The sequence below is a fragment of the Acartia tonsa genome, chromosome 14 (genome assembly GCF_053477335.1).
Source record: "Acartia tonsa isolate MP-2025a chromosome 14, ASM5347733v1, whole genome shotgun sequence".
NCBI classification, from domain to species: domain Eukaryota; kingdom Metazoa; phylum Arthropoda; class Copepoda; order Calanoida; family Acartiidae; genus Acartia; species Acartia tonsa.
In genome coordinates this window covers 34,139,528-34,156,243 of record NC_137273.1, presented here as the reverse complement: position 1 = coordinate 34,156,243, position 16,716 = coordinate 34,139,528, and the positions used below count along the sequence as shown (strand labels likewise).

General features: G+C 33.4%; 2 protein-coding genes across 3 annotated transcripts in view; one reads left to right on the top strand and one right to left on the bottom strand.

The window, feature by feature from the left end:
* The window catches only part of LOC145306504 (uncharacterized), a 354,771-nt gene that overhangs the window by 144,348 nt on the left and 193,707 nt on the right, over positions 1-16,716 (bottom strand). The gene's annotated exons all lie outside the window — the stretch shown is intronic.
* Positions 14,574-16,716, top strand: part of LOC145306505 (uncharacterized) — a 35,158-nt gene continuing 33,015 nt past the window's right edge. Inside the window, exon 1 of the mRNA XM_080148644.1 lies at positions 14,574-15,603. Coding sequence (XP_080004770.1) covers positions 14,859-15,603 — 745 coding nt within the window. The 5' untranslated portion in view covers positions 14,574-14,858. The remainder of the gene's footprint in view (positions 15,604-16,716) is intronic.

Genomic DNA, 16,716 nt, shown 5'->3' with positions numbered 1-16,716 from the left:
TTCTTCTACAACTTATAATGTCCGCCTGTCAGTTACGATTACATTTTTTCTGATTACTTATATTTTTGTGTAAAAATGAATATGAAAAAATTGCACAAAAATTTAAGGAAAGTCAAAATCCTTTCTAAAATTTTTGCAAAAAAATGGATAAATTTGCAAAAAGATGATAGCAAAATTAATATCAAGAAAAGAAAAGAAATTTTAGTTCAGCATAAAAATTGTATTTTATAAAAATACAAGGATGACAATATACATAAGAAGCGAGTACTAAAAGAGGATCTTTACAACAAAAAATGAACAGTGTAAAACTAACATAAGTAGCTATAGCGTTACGGACGGACAGGCAATATGAATTATGGAGTAGATTAGCTACAAACAATTATTTGCAAAATAGCGCAGTAATAGCAAGCTAACAACATTAAGATTCTGGTTAAGAGAACTTTTTAAAAGTTTTAGGTACCGCAGTAATTTACAGTCCAATGTCCCCTTTCTTTTCTGATAAATAGGAACGTTATACTACCTTTATTGTTAGAATTATGACTCTAATCTTAAATCTATTTGCAACTATAATGACAGGTATTATAAGGAATAAGACACTTCAATATCCCAAAACAAAAGAACAAGACTCTCATGATAAACAAAATTACCCTTAAGTAAAGTTTATTTTAATGGTTTAAAAGTTTGTACCCGACGTTTTTTGTTATCAACGAATAAGATAATGCAGTTAGAAAACTTTTGGTACCAGTGAATTTTTCAGTCCAATATCCCCTCCATCCCTGTGGAATGGTAAAAGTTGTCCAATTAAAAGTTTAATAAAAATAACGCAATGATTTGCTCCCAAACTTTTATACTTAATTTTCTTATAACACAATTTTATACTCTCATAACCTTTAGTACTTTTAAACAGAAATTTTACTTTTATTCTTATGAGTTAATAAGAGATTTTTAGATGATAATCTTCTATAAATTTTAATTGATACTAACGGCTGCGACACTTTTAACTATCATCTAATCAGCTCTTTGTTAAGATTTTAGGCAGAAAAATAGCCTAAAATAAAAAAAAAACCTTTAAAACTAAAATTAAAGTAGCCTAAACACATCCCTATTTAAGCTTACCTAAAAAGGATTGTCTTTGAATGGTTTTAGGCTTTTTTACTCCACCCTCTCCCCAAGATGCTGAGGTTGAAGCCGCTAGTGTTTACATTAACAGGTTTAAATGTACATAAATCATTATTTATTATTGTATTTTAAACGATAATGTATTAATAAGTTTGAAAAAATAACACTAGAATTTAGGGTTGGGCCGGATATCCGGCCATTTTCAATATCCGGCCGGTTACCGGATATTGAAACTATCCGGCCGGATATCCAGCTATAACTTTTTTATATTTTACACCAAAAATCTCTGCTTTTTAAAATTTTAAATGGCTAAAATTTTCTTATTATTGAAGCTAGAAGAACATTTTTTGAATATGTTTATCTTTATGTAAATTTTATATATGAAATCTCAAAAGTTTATTCATAATTTTTTTTTGCTACTTTAATATCTGGTAATTTAGCCGGTTATCCGGCCGGATACCGGATATCCGGCATTTGAAATCAGCCGGATATCCGGTATCCGGTATCCGGCCAAAAAAGTATCCGGCCCAACCCTACTAGAATTAATACATTTTCGCTTAAAATAGGAAGAAAGGGATCACATTGAAATTTTTACCTTCACCGTCCCCAAAAGTGAGAGAAAAAATGCCATTTGATCAAATATTGACAGAATATTTGGAATGCCCATTCCAGCATGATCAATATTACAAAAATACGATAAATAACTATTCCAGTATCGCTTAGAAACCGATTAATATACAGTGGATTAGAACCGGTTCTAAGCCATACTGAAAAATGATGCACAACATCGTATGGTATCCAGTTATCTACAAATATAAAAATGTATAATCATAAGATAAAAAACAGTTTTTTTAGGCCGTGCCTTCAGCATTTCATGGGTAAAAAATGGTTTTAATCTTATACTTGTACATTTTTATATCCGAGGAAAGCAGTTTATAATATGATGCGGTAAATATCTATTAACTTATAGTTTCAATATTATTTTACGTAATAAAAAGAGTTAAATAATGAATCAGAGAGTTATGCAATAATTGCCATGGAGGAAGGGGACATTGGACTGTAAATTATAGTGGTACTAACTCAAAACTTTGGGTACAACTATTTAATCTTGATAATCTAGTAGAAACTATCAGTGTCCAAACTTTTGCAATAATATTTTTTTTCTACAAGGACATATTTTGGGTACCATAACTGGGAATGAACATCAATTTATCGTCCATTGTCTTATCCCTTTAGATTCCTGAGATTCTTTTGCATTAGGCTGTATAGTAGTAGCGGCTACGAAGTTAAAAGTATTCCTGCAATACAGTAACATCCAGTATGGCTTTGAAACCGATTAATATCCGGTGGATTAGAATCGGTTCTGAGCAATACTGGAAAATTACAGTATCATATAGGGGAAGTGTTATTTTCTCGACTTCTATTATAGGTAGACTGCTAAAATGTCCATCATATAATTTACCTGGTCCGTCGATCTGTCGAATATGCTTTAAAAAAATTACTTTTAATATTCACTTTACTGAATATTTGGTCTATAACTCACTTTGTCGTTTGTTCCATTAGTTTTTATGCGACACTTGCTATAGATATTGTAATCCTTGATTTCTTATATTATACTAGCGGCTACTCCTCTAGCATCTAACGGCTCTGAATTGGCTAGAAAAATAGCTAAACACCATTCCAAGGCTTCAATCTAAAAATAAATTGCCTGAAACCATCACAGGATCCATATGAAGCTTACAAAAACAGAAAAACCATCCGTTCTATAGTTGATAAATCTTAAGTTTCCGACCAAAATACCTTACTACTTTATATAATAAGACTAGCGGCTACGCCCCCTAGAGGCCTCTAGTGGCACTTTAAATGTTTTTGTTTGTTAAAGTTAATTTTTTATGTACGATACCACCTTATTTGACGCTGAAGTCTCCCAGATTTTAAGAAAATTTTCAATTTTTTTGTCATTTCTTTTGGGAGGGTGGTAGTACCCTCCCCCAAAATAGTTAAAAACCTTCCCAGGACATATGAGAATCTACCCTGTTAAGGAGAACCCGATCGGTTTAGCGGTTAGCGAGATCCTTCGGTACACACAGACAGACACAGACAGACAGACAAACATCCTGTTACTTTAGTATAAGGATTAGCTATATAATAAATTCTAAACAATTTTGAATGAACGAAGGATAGGGGGGGGGGGGGATGAAAACAAATATATCGAATTTCTGGCAAATTCTACTGTTTTCCAATTGTTAGGTGCTGCACACTATTATACCAGGCAGGGTTGGGCCGGATACTTTTTTGGCCGGTTACCTGATACCGGATATCCGGTATCCGGCAGTAAAAATCAGCCGGATATCCGGTGTCCGGATAGTTTCAATATCCGGTAACCGGCCGGATATCGAAAATGGCCGGATATCCGGCCCAACCCTAATACCAGGGATATCAAGGGATAAGATAAATTCATATACATTTCAAATAATAATAAACAAAATTACCCCCTCTGTTGATTAAAATTATTGCTTGGATAATACTTAGGAACCAACCAGTCAAATTGAATGTACGCATAGTTTTTGAGCCCTTTGAGCCAACGAATAAGATAAATTTAAATGAACCTATTATGTACAGTATTTTTTTAAGATAAAATAATTATTATTACTTCGTAATAGTAAATGCATTTGTAACATTATTTGGAAAAGAAATCTGATCATTATTTGATTTTTTCTTATTTTTTTTTATTTAGGCGAATCTTCTATTTAATTTTTTGTATTTGTTTGTCTTTCAGCGTTGCTATTGTAACCTTATCTCTTTCTTTCTTTCATTCCTGTTATTCTTTTAATGTTTGAGTTTAGACTATAGACTATAGGCATAGCTATTTTTTATTTTTTACTTGCTTCGCCCCTAGCCTCTATAGAAGGTGGAAATGTAAAAAACAGCCAAGAACCACATCAAGACATTTGTAAGACTTCCCTATTAAGTACAACCTATTCTGGCCACTAAATTCGGAGATATTTAGCTTCAGACAAAAACACCTAAATATTTATATTAGAGGATTTACCAATTTGTCTAGTAACTAGTAGCGTTAGGGGCTCAAATTTTAAGCTGAATATATTTTTAGGTATATAGCTTAAAACCATCTAATATGTATCATCTACAAGGGTTTCCTAAAAAGGACAATTTGTTTAGCAGTTTTGATAATCTTTACCTTTATATTAATAGTTATTTCTCGCATCGTATTATAAACAGCTTTCCACGGATATAGAATGTACAATTATAAGATTAAAACCAGTTTTTTTAGCCTCGAGGTGCCGAAGGCACGGGTTAAAAAGACTGGTTTTAATTATATTATTGTATATTTTTATATTCGTAGAAAGCTGAATATAATACGATGCTAGATATAGTTTTTTCGTATGGATGAGAACCGGTTCTTATACACCGGATTCGAATGAATACGAGAAAATTTCTTATCATCAATTTCGGAGGTGTAAGGAGAGAGTAGAAAATGGCATAACACAATCATAGTACCAATAAAGCTTCTCTAAATGTATAATGAATCCATTAGGGGATCTTAAAGGACAAACAAATAAAAACCTGAATTAAAAAAGGTGCACAAAATAAAACTACCAACTGACGACAATTTGCTGTGTTCCAAATTTTCTACCAGATATTTTTTCATGATTTTATTTTATTTTTGCGTTTTTGTCCCTGCAGATTAAATAATGTAAATCCTTATACTAAAGTAACAGGATGTTTGTCTGTGTGTCTGTGTATCTGTGTGTCTGTACTGAAGGATCTCGCTAACCGCTGAACCGATTAGGTACTCCTTAACAGGGTAGATTCTCATATGTCCCTGGAAGGTTTTTTTTAACTGTTTTGGGGGAGGGTACCACCACCCTCCCAAGAGAAATCACAATAAAATCGCAAAAAAATTAGATATTGCCTCCGCATAGTGTCGCTAGTGTAGTCTTGCTAGCGTAGTCGCGCTGCGTAAAAGGATGAATTTAACAGCTGATAACATAGACAAATTATTTCTCAAATTAGATATTTAAAATAAAATAAAAATATTTAAATGCCACTAGAGGCCTCTAGGGGCGTAGCCGCTAGTAAATATGAATATAATAAGAAGATGGTTCCCAGTTTTGTTTTTCTAAAAAAAGTCAGAGGATTACTTAATGTGTGTCTCTTCATAAAAACAATAATGGTATCAAGACAGATATATGAAGTAAGGTTTATTATCTTTAGGGAGGGTGGGGACATTGGACTGTAAATTACACTGGTACCCAAAGTTTTATGACCACGTTTTGTTATTCGTTGGCTCTAAACCTTGGGTTCTTGGGTTTTAAACTGTTACAGAAATTATCATCACAAGTTTGAAATCGATAGGACAATCCTAACATGCCTTGATTATCAATCATGGACAGACATACGGCCGTATGGACCAACCATAAACGTATGGATCAACCATAAACGTATAAAATCTTCGCTTTCTTTCTTTGTATTTCTGATGTAATCTTTCTAATGTTTTACTTAACTTATGACATTAAAAGAAAAGGATTTTTTTGTGTTAAAGAAAACAAAAGTATAAAGGAAAATCAGGGGTCTTAAGGGATAAGACAATTGCTGACAAATTGATAAACTTTCCCAATTATAATAAATAAACCCCTCTGTTGATTATTCGTTTGAAATATTAAAAACTGCAAATTTCAACCAATCAAAGTTTTTGAATCAATGAATTAAGAGATTTTATAAAATTTATAAAACTTTGGGTACCAGGCAACCACAATAATTTTCAGTCCAATGTTCCCTTCCTCCTGGTGTACAAAGAGCTTGATTTGTTAGAGAATCTTAGGTCCCGGGCAGGTTTATATCTATTTTCCGGAAAGGTAGGTCATCTTACAGAGCCTAGCTAGTATCTAGGGTCTATGTTATCAAAGAGGGAGGGATTAGCCTAAAATAGCCTAAAACCATTCAAAACTTTAATTTTAAAATAAAATAACCAAAAAACTATCAATTGAACAATGTGAAGCTTTACAAAATGGAGAACTAAATCAGTTCAGTTGAAAGCAAGATCTTTACTGACACTACCTTATGTAATAATTTTATAAAAATAAACTATAAAAGCATAATTAGAACACTATGAAAAAAAAGATTAATTAAAACCAAAATCTAGTTAGCTAGATATAAAACAAAGCATTTTTTATGGAATAAATATATTAGATTCAAAAGTTTTTATACTGTACTCAAGATCTCGGAAACTGTCTACAATCTTCTTTGAAGCTTTATGATGTTCATTTGCAGGCATAAGGCTATATTTGGTGGTTTATGGTGGATATGTGAGACATCATAAAATAATTTGTCTTATTTGAGAATTTAAGAACTAATAACAAAGGAAAAATTGTTCAATATTCCTATAATATTTCTAATAATGTAAAATACAAATAAATTAGATTACTTGGGAACGAATCTCTATTTGATGTAACTTAATTATCTTGATTATAATTCGTAGAATGCTTTTTACAAGTTTCCCAAACTTTTTTGTTGTCTATTTAATTATGTATTCTGGCGGCAGAATTTCACTGGGAGCTCCACGTTTTATTGAATATAAATTAATAGGATGTATGTTTGTATGTCTGTAGATACAATTGCAAGTAAATATTGCAACTATTTCCCCGATGAATTAAAATTTTTTTTGTTGGGGAAAGAGAAAAAAATGATTATCATAAAAATCAGTATTCATTTATAAATTATTTTAAAAAAATATTTTTGACTAAACTAATATGATTTCATCCAATAGTACCGAAGCTACAATTGCTTGTCCCTCTACGAAACAAAGAGTGAAAAAATCATCTATAAGAAGCAAGAATTATTGGTAAATTCTGTACATTATCAGCTGATTTATATGAAAAACCAATAAGAAACAAGAAATTTAGACCAATTACGGAGATTGTTTAAATAATCAGCCAATAACAAACAAGAAAATATAGAATGCCGACCAATTACAGAGCTGGTTTAAATAATCAGCCAATAAAAATCAGAATGTCTGATCATTTTCCCATTCGGTTTAAAATTACCGAATAAAAGACAATAATTGCTAGGCAGAAATCAAAGTAAACATACAGACAGACAAGCAGACATGTGTAGAGTAGCTTTGCTATTAATAACATGTAATGCATAGTTCCATAACCAACCCTGTATGTGTATGTACCAAATGTAATAATACACTACATTTACGAACAATAGTTACTCAATAATAGCTGCTATATAAATGGATACAGCATTTTAGTTATCATTTTCATTGATTGTCAAAAAACTGTCAATATGGCATATTAAGTAGGTAGTCATAATGTCCCAAGAATATTGTTATGTCGATATTATGTTGACTATGACCACTTTTTTAGAATGTTAACATTTTTCTCCCAAGACGTTCAGAATCTTATTTCCAGTATCGCTTCAAAACCGATTAATATCTGGTGGATTAGAACCGGTTCTTAGCCGTAATGAAAGATTATTCATAGCACAGTATTATATCCAGTTTTCTACGAATATAAACATATACCATCAAAGGACTAATACCAGTTTTTATAGCCCGTGACGTCGGCATCTCGGGGCTAAAAAACTGGTTTTAATCTTATAATTGTACATTTTATATCCGCTAAAAATTGTTTATAATACGATGCGAGATATAACTATTGAAATCTTTCAAAAATAGGGTAAATCTGTAAATGTACTTTCCTGTGATGAACTCTCCATAATTATTAGTTTCAATATTCTTTTATCATATATACATTACATAGACTGTATATGATATTATTGTTATAAAAAGAAAAGATAAATTTGTATTGAATGGAATCATCTAATCTAATTTGAGCCTTATCAAGCCTATTTGCCAGGATTCGGCCACAAGGAAATGTATTCTGAAACCCCAAACCCAAAAGAGACAATTCAAGTTGAAGCAGGGAGGAAGGAGACATTGAACTGTAAATTATACTGGTACTTAAATCTTTAGGAACACGTTTCCATATTTGTTGGACTAAAACTTTGTGTACTTTTATTAAATCTTTATTGGTGGGTTCAAACAAGAAGTGTTTAAACATTTCCACCAAAAATTTTAATCTGTAAGAATGGTGATAAAGGATTGCAGGGATTGCACTCTAACATGAGGAGGTAGGGGTTCTATGTTAAAAAAAAGGTTTGAGTTAAAGCACCCAAGTTTCTTTATGAATATTTTAGAAAAAATAATGTCAAAATAATTTTATAATATTGTTTAAAATTAAAAGCATGTGATTAATTGAGAAAATAATACATTTTTGCATAATTTTTCTTATCAATAACTTCCCTTTTCCCCCTTTTTTTTACTGAACAGTACAAAAAAAATTTTTGTTTTAAAGAATATTTATTCTTTATGGGAGAGACAATTTGCTGCCAGATTTTTGGTACGGGTGAACTAACAATTATTCACTAAAAAGTTTGGATAATGAACATCTAAAGAACCAAGGTGCTACTAGCTTCATTTAAAATTTATTGGCTTCACTGGTAGCTTCGAGTGGCTGTTAATTGGTTCAGCATTAGAAAGGTATTAACAAAGAAATACTATTTAATATGTATGACAAGCTGCTGGGCCTCTAGAACTAGGAGCTCTGTATTCAAAGATGTAGAGGACAAGCTGCTGCGCCCCTAGCATCTAGGAGGCTTTTTAAAGGGGTTTATAGGGTACAGAAAAATATCAAAAACCATCCCCTGATAGTTGTGAAGCTTCTCTATAAAGGAGAACTCAATCAGCTCCGTAGTTATTGAAAACTTAAGCTTCAGACAAAAAACCTTGTACTTTACATAATAGGATGATAAAATTATTAAGTACCAATTACTAAAAATTTTAAAGTAAATATTGTATTTTCTTTAAAAAGTCTTTTGCAATTTTCTACTGATAATCTTATAGTTTAATTTAACCCTCCAATTCATTTTAAGAATTTTTAATGAAATTGCAAAATTTGTGCTATAATGATAAAACCCAATAGTGTAAGAAAAATTTATGTTTTCTAAATGTAGTAGATTTTCATTAAAATCTTAAAGCTAACTAATAATAGTTTCTATTCCATGTAAAGGTTTCGAATAATAAAAATGTTGAATTAGGCCAAATAAAAAATCTAAATATTAAAACAGATTAAAATGTAACAAGGATGACAACATCCATAAAAGTGAAGCACTGAAACGGTAGGACAAACGGCCATTAACATTTGTATATTGTCAGAACTAAATAATCAGAATATAAATATATAAGAGTCAAAGCAAAATAGTAAATTTGTTGAAAAACTGCTTGTTACATGATAATGTTTATGGACATAATTACATTTTAAGACTTGATTATAGAGTTGCAATATTGTACTTTGTTGTCCCAGGAATCAATATACCAAAAATCAGATCAATCGGATAATTAGATCACATAAAAATTTGTTGTTAATAAAGTAGAAAAATCAACATGTTTAAAACGGACGTACGGACATTCTGGTAATGATTATAGAGTTGCTACGCTTTCTTTATCGTACCTAACTACTGCAGGAATCACCATGCAAAGTTTGAAATCGATAGGAAAATTCTAACATGCTTAAATTAACGAAAAAAGCTATCCGTCTCGGACGGACAGACGGAAGGACTTACGGACCGACCCTAATTATAGAAAAGCTTTGCTTAAAAAAACTTCTGGATTTTTGCCTTAAAATTTAGGTTATACAATTATACAAAGAAGTAAGTTTTATTTGTTTTACCGATAAGATATCAACAATATCTTAACCGATTGAGTTTTCTAATTTGGGAAAAAAACATGTATATCTTATTGCTAATTTCAGTTTTGAGATGGGTTTAGGCTATTTTTTCTGTTCCTCCCAACCTCTTTGAATTCAGAAAAGATTTTTGGATCATGGAAAGAAAACAAAGTCATTCCTTAATTAGGACAGAAGTCACCTTCCTAGGAAGGACATAAGTAGCTTCCCTTATGTGAGAATTTGTTAGATGAAGGGCATAACTTGTCTCCCTTAACAAAGATTTTGCAAGATGAAGGACATAAGTAGCCTCCCTTCACCACACAAAACCTAGCTTTTTGGTCCTTCACATAGCAAAATCTTGCATAAAATAGTTTATCTGTCCTTCACATAGCAAATTCTTGCAAAACATAGCATTTATGTCCTTCACATAGCAAATTCTTGCAAAACATAGCAAATTCTTGCAAATCATAGCAAATTCTTGCAAAACATAGCATTTATGTCCTTCACATAGCAAATTCTTGCAAAACATAGCAAATTCTTGCAAAACATAGCAAATTCTTGCAAAACATAGCATTTATGTCCTTCACATAGCAAATTCTTGCAAAACATAGCATTTATGTCCTTCACATAGCAAATTCTTGCAAAACATAGCAAATTCTTGCAAAACATAGCAAATTCTTGCAAAACATAGCATTTATGTCCTTAACATAGCAAATTCTTGCAAAACATAGCAAATTCTTGCAAAACATGGCAAATTCTTGCAAAACATAGCATTTATGTCCTTCACATAGCAAATTCTTGCAAAACATAGCAAATTCTTGCAAAACATAGCATTTATGTCCTTCACATAGCAAATTCTTGCAAAACTTAGCATTTATGTCCTTAACATAGCATTTTGGTCCTTCACATAGCAAAATCTCACAAAACATAGGTTTTTCTGACCTTTTTCTACCAGGAGATCAGAACTAAATCAGAACACACATAACAAGAGTTTTACATAATTTAACTCTGCATAAATTATGATAATTCATTATTATTACCCCTCCCCCCCCCCTTTTTAAAATTTACCCCTGCATAAATTATGATAATTCTTTATTATTACCCCTCCCCCCCCCCCTATTTAAAATTTACCCCTGCATAAATTATGATAATTTATGCTGAGTTAAATGTACTGTTTGAACTTCTATCTAACAGGATATGAGAACTGGGAGGTTGTGACACAAAAGAGGCCAGCTATGGTGCCATGTAGGAAAAGTGGCATTGCATTCTAGGGCCTAAAAGGCGTCATAGCTGGCCCCTTTTCAGTCCATCATATGACATGGGAAGGAGGTTGAGGAGCATTTTATGCAGTCTAAATTCCCAAGAATGCAATGCCACTTTTCCTACATGGCACCACCTCCCATGTCATATGATGGACACAAAAGAGGCCAGCTATGACGCCTTTTAGGAAAAGTGGCATAGCATAGTTGAATTTAGGCTGCATAAAATGCTCCTCAACCTCCTTCCCATGCCATATGATGGACTGGAAAGGGGCCAATTGAATAATTGTTAATCTGAATGTACTATGTAAACACTCTTATTATGTGTGTTCTGATTAAGTTCTCATATCCTGTTAGATAGAAGTTCAAACAGTACATTTAACTCAGCATAAATTATCATAATTTATGCAGGGGTAAATTTTAAATAGGGGGGGGGGAGGGGTAATAATAAAGAATTATCATAATTTATGCAGGGGTAAATTTTAAATAGGGGGGGGGGGGAGGGGTAATAATAATGAATTATCATAATTTATGCAGAGTTAAATTATGTAAAACTCTTGTTATGTGTGTTCTGATTTAGTTCTGATCTCCTGGTAGAAAAAGGTCAGAAAAACCTATGTTTTGTGAGATTTTGCTATGTGAAGGACCAAAATGCTATGTTAAGGACATAAAGCTAAGTTTTCCAAGAATTTGCTATGTTTTGCAAGAATTTGCTATGTGAAGGACATAAATGCTATGTTTTGCAAGAATTTGCTATGTTTTGCAAGAATTTGCTATGTTTTGCAAGAATTTGCTATGTGAAGGACATAAATGCTATGTTTTGCAAGAATTTGCTATGTTTTGCAAGAATTTGCTATGTTTTGCAAGAATTTGCTATGTTTTGCAAGAATTTGCTATGTTTTGCAAGAATTTGCTATGTGAAGGACATAAATGCTATGTTTTGCAAGAATTTGCTATGTTTTGCAAGAATTTGCTATGTGAAGGACATAAATGCTATGTTTTGCAAGAATTTGCTATGTTTTGCAAGAATTTGCTATGTTTTGCAAGAATTTGCTATGTGAAGGACATAAATGCTATGTTTTGCAAGAATTTGCTATGTGAATGACAGAAATGCTATTTTTTGTGAGGTTTTGCTATGTGAAGGACAGAAAAGCTAAGTTTTGCAACTTGAAGGACATAAGCAGCCTTCCTAATGTAAGAATTTGTCAGACAAAGGACATAAGTCACCTCCCTTAAGTTAGATTTTGTTAGATGAAGGACATAAGTAGCCTTCCTTAGACCAATTTTCAGTGACTTCTGTCCTAATTAGGAATGACTTTGTTTTCTTTCCATGATCCAGATTTTTTATATTACATGGACTGTACAGTGTACATGACATTAGTACCCAATCTCTCATTGACTGGACTAAAAACTTTGGGTATTTTAAGTAAATCCTTACAAAACAAAAAAACCTTATGTTTCTAAACTTTTACAATAATAATTTTAATCTCCTTCTTTTGTCTTTGTTGTACATAAATTTATTTTCCATTGTCTTATCCCTTAAGATCCTTGTTGTTTACCATTGTCTTATCCTTTAAAATCCTTGTTATTTACCCAGGGCCATAATCAATATTGCCTCAACTTATGCTTCATTAATGGAAAAGAGTTAACCTTTTTTTCACAAAAACTGTTTTCAGCTACAAAATTAGGGCATACAGTTAATATGAAAAGGAGTTTTTTCATCTTTACATAAAAGTAATAGGATACATGTCTGTCAGAATATGTGCATGTCTCATTTTAAGATTTTCTTTATACAATAAGTCTAATATACCATTATAGAGAGGAAACAATATGTTTTGTCTTATTGATCATTATCTTGAAAACATCCAATAAAGATTTTGTTCTTGTACTTTTTATAAGTTGGTGATTAAACATTTTTTTAAAGTCATAAGTAAAATAAAACTATCATATAACAAAATTATCCAATCATAAAAGTTAGTCTGAAATAAAAAGCTTCAACAATGTTTCTTTGTAAATCCCAATTAATACTTATTCAAACCTAAAAATAATGTATGTATTTATTTTTTAATAATTTGATTTTTATATTTCAGAAACTAAAATAGTTATATAATGTGAGGTATTGCATGGTTGGGAATGTACTCCCTGCTACATGATAGTGGAGGGGAGGTATAGTCTCTGTTTCCAGGGGGTGTGGCCAGGTATAAATATTATAAACATTACTCATATTATAGTGTACAGGTATAGTTTCTGTTTTCAGGGGGTGTGGCCAGATATTTATTATATATACAGTACTCATATCATAGTGTACAGGTATAGTTTCTGTTTTCAAGGGGTGTGGCCAGATATATATTATATATACAGTACTCATATCATAGTGTACAGGTATAGTTTCTGTTTTCAGGGGGTGTGGCCAGTTATAGATATTATATATACAGTACTCATATCATAGTGTACAGGTATAGTTTCTGTTTCCAGGGGGTGTGGCCAGGTATAGATATTATATACAGTACTCATATCATAGTGTACAGGTATAGTCTCTGTTTACAGGGGGTGTGGCCAGGTATAAATATTATATTCAGTACTCATTTCATAGTGTACAGGTATAGTTTCTGTTTCCAGGGGGTGTGGCCAGGTATAAATATTATATTCAGTACCCATTTCATAGTGTACAGGTATAGTTTCTGTTTCCAGGGGGTGTGGCCAGGTATAAATATTATATTCAGTACTCATTTCATAGTGTACAGGTATAGTTTCTGTTTCCAGGGGGTGTGGCCAGGTATAAATATCATATTCAGTACTCATTTCATATTGTACAGGTATATTCATATCAAATATTATATAGTGTACTCATATCAGAGTGTACAGGTATAGTCTCTGTTTCCAGGGGGTGTGGCCAGGTATAAATATTATATTCAGTACCCATTTCATAGTGTACAGGTATAGTTTCTGTTTCCAGGGGGTGTGGCCAGGTATAAATATTATATTCAGTACTCATTTCATATTGTACAGGTATATTTACTGATTTCAGGGGGTGTGGCCAGGTACATATATAAGAAAATGTATTTTCTGCTATTTTATAGTTAACAAAAAATTTTTGAATGAAAATACGGAATTTGTCCTGGGTCCTTACAATTTTGTTGTTGAGAATATTGGTTTTTCTTACACAAAAAAACCTGATTATTTTCTGTGTTTAGGAAAGCACCAGGTGACTAGGCCGCCCTCAACTGACCGCCAAGGAATATAAACATTATAATTGGTTTAATACAAAAAAAATTCACTTCAAATTATACTGGTACTTAACACTTTTTCACATAAATTAGTGCAAAAACTTTCGGTACTATTATCAATTTCTATATTTGTTGATTACTAGCAGTGTCCAAACTTTTCCACCAATTATTTTCTTCTACAAAAGGAATAATTTTGTTTATATAATGCCAGGTATGGCAGGTACCCTCAGCAGGCAACCAGCAGGTCCATATCAGCAGTGATAATGCTGGTCCATCAACCATAATCATTATTATTACAAAAGTTATTAAAATATAAAGTTTACTCAAGCATATTACATGTGATATAACACGGTTATACTATAATAATTATAAATATAAAGATATATTTATGATATATATATAGTTCTTAGTTACCTAGTTAGTTATTTCAAAGAAAAAGAAAATAAATCGAGAGATATAGATACATATATATATAGGTATAATATATAAAAAGAAACAAAATGCCTTTTGGATTTAATTTTAGCGCGGCAAAGAATATTGTAGGTGGAGCCGTTAATGCAGCGGCTAAAGCCGCCGAGCAGGCAGCAGCGGTTGCTGAAACAGCCGCGTCTGCGGCTGTTGAAACAGCTTCTGCAGGAGCAAATATGGCGGCAGGTGCAGCAGGTGTCGCCCCGCCTGCAGCCGCAGCACCACCAGCTGCGGCTGCTGCTGGACCCCGCCCCGCTGCTCCAGCCGCAGCACAAGCGCCGCCAGCAGTTGTTAAACCTGTTGTCACAGCGCCAGGAGCACCAAGACCGGCTGGGCCTCGTCCCGCAGGACCGGCGGGACCCCGAGCAGCGGCGCCTCGTCCTGCAGCACCCCGACCTGCCGCCCCACGGCCAGTTGCCCCCGTAGCAGCAGCACCGGCTCCGGCGCCTGCTCCAGTCGCACAGCCAGCAGTCACAGCAGCTGCGCCTGCACCTGCACCAGTTGCCCGCGCCCCACAACAAGCTCCGCCGCTACAACCGCAAACGCCACAGCAACAGGGAGGCCCACCGCGGCACGGCAGTCCAGGTGGAATGAGAAGTCCGCGGCCGGGAGGGCCGCGACCCCGCGGTCCACCGTTTGGACCGGGAAGTCCGCGCGGCCCTCCGGGAATGCGTCCGCGTGGCCCGCGGCCTCCGGGTCAGTTGGGCTCGCCGCGGACGCCCGGAGGAACACCACGGCCTATTCGTCCTGGTGGCCCTAGACCTCCAGGTCCTCAAGGTAGGATTATTTTTATTCAAATTTTATTTACACGATGGAAATAAGCAAAAGTATTTCAGTTTAACAGTTTTTAGTTAATTGTAGGTAACACTTGAATTATGTAACTTTTTGTATTTAAAAGTTTGGTAAAACTAATGAGCATTTTATAATATAGAAATATTTGACAAACGAATTTCGAGATTATATTTACTTTGATGAAGGGTACCCCTCCCGTCCCCCCTTCCCAAAGAGAAATCATTCCTTGTAAATTTTATTTGTACTTTTTGTTTCTAATATCAAAATGAATTGCCCTTCCCTCTTTTATTTTGTTTTTTATAATCAGGGTGGAGATTTATTTATTGCCCATTGTGCTATCCCCTCCCTCCCTGGAATTAACCTGATCTTGACAGCTGCTTTACTTACTTTATTCACACAGAGTTGATAAATTGTGTGGAGGTAGCCACGGATCTAAAGGGATAAGACAATGGTCGATAAATTGATGTACATCCCAAATGATGATACACAAATTACCGTTTCTGTGGATTACAATTAGTGGACACTTCAACCACTCGAAGAAACCAACCAATCGAAATGTAATAAAAGTCCCCAAAGTTATTTATCCAACGAATAAGAAACGTTTTTATAAAACTTTGGGGACAGCTCAATGTCCCCTCCCTCCCTGAAAGCACGCAACTCTTGCATATTAATCATTCAAATAGTAGGGAGGGGGACATTGGACGGTAAATTAAATTGGTACCTAAAGTTTTATAAGAATTTTGACTGAAAAACTTTTGATTATTAGTTATTTTCAAACTAGTAGTGTTCAAACATTATTTTGATCTGCAGGTGGGTTTACTTGATTCATCATCAAGGGGATGCGCATCAATTTAATGCATATGGTCTGATTCCTTTAAATCTCTGTATGAAGGATAAACAGCACAATAATAGCAAAACTATTCTGTAATTACGGGTTCTCCGTCTTTCAGATGGTTCTTTTTTAACGAATGGCTCTTATTGTTAATTTGGGGCATGTTAAAAATCCTATTGATTTTAAACTTGGTTTGATGTAATAGTTAGATATATCATAGGAATCTCCATGCTAAGTTTGAAATTGATATAACAATTTTAACATGC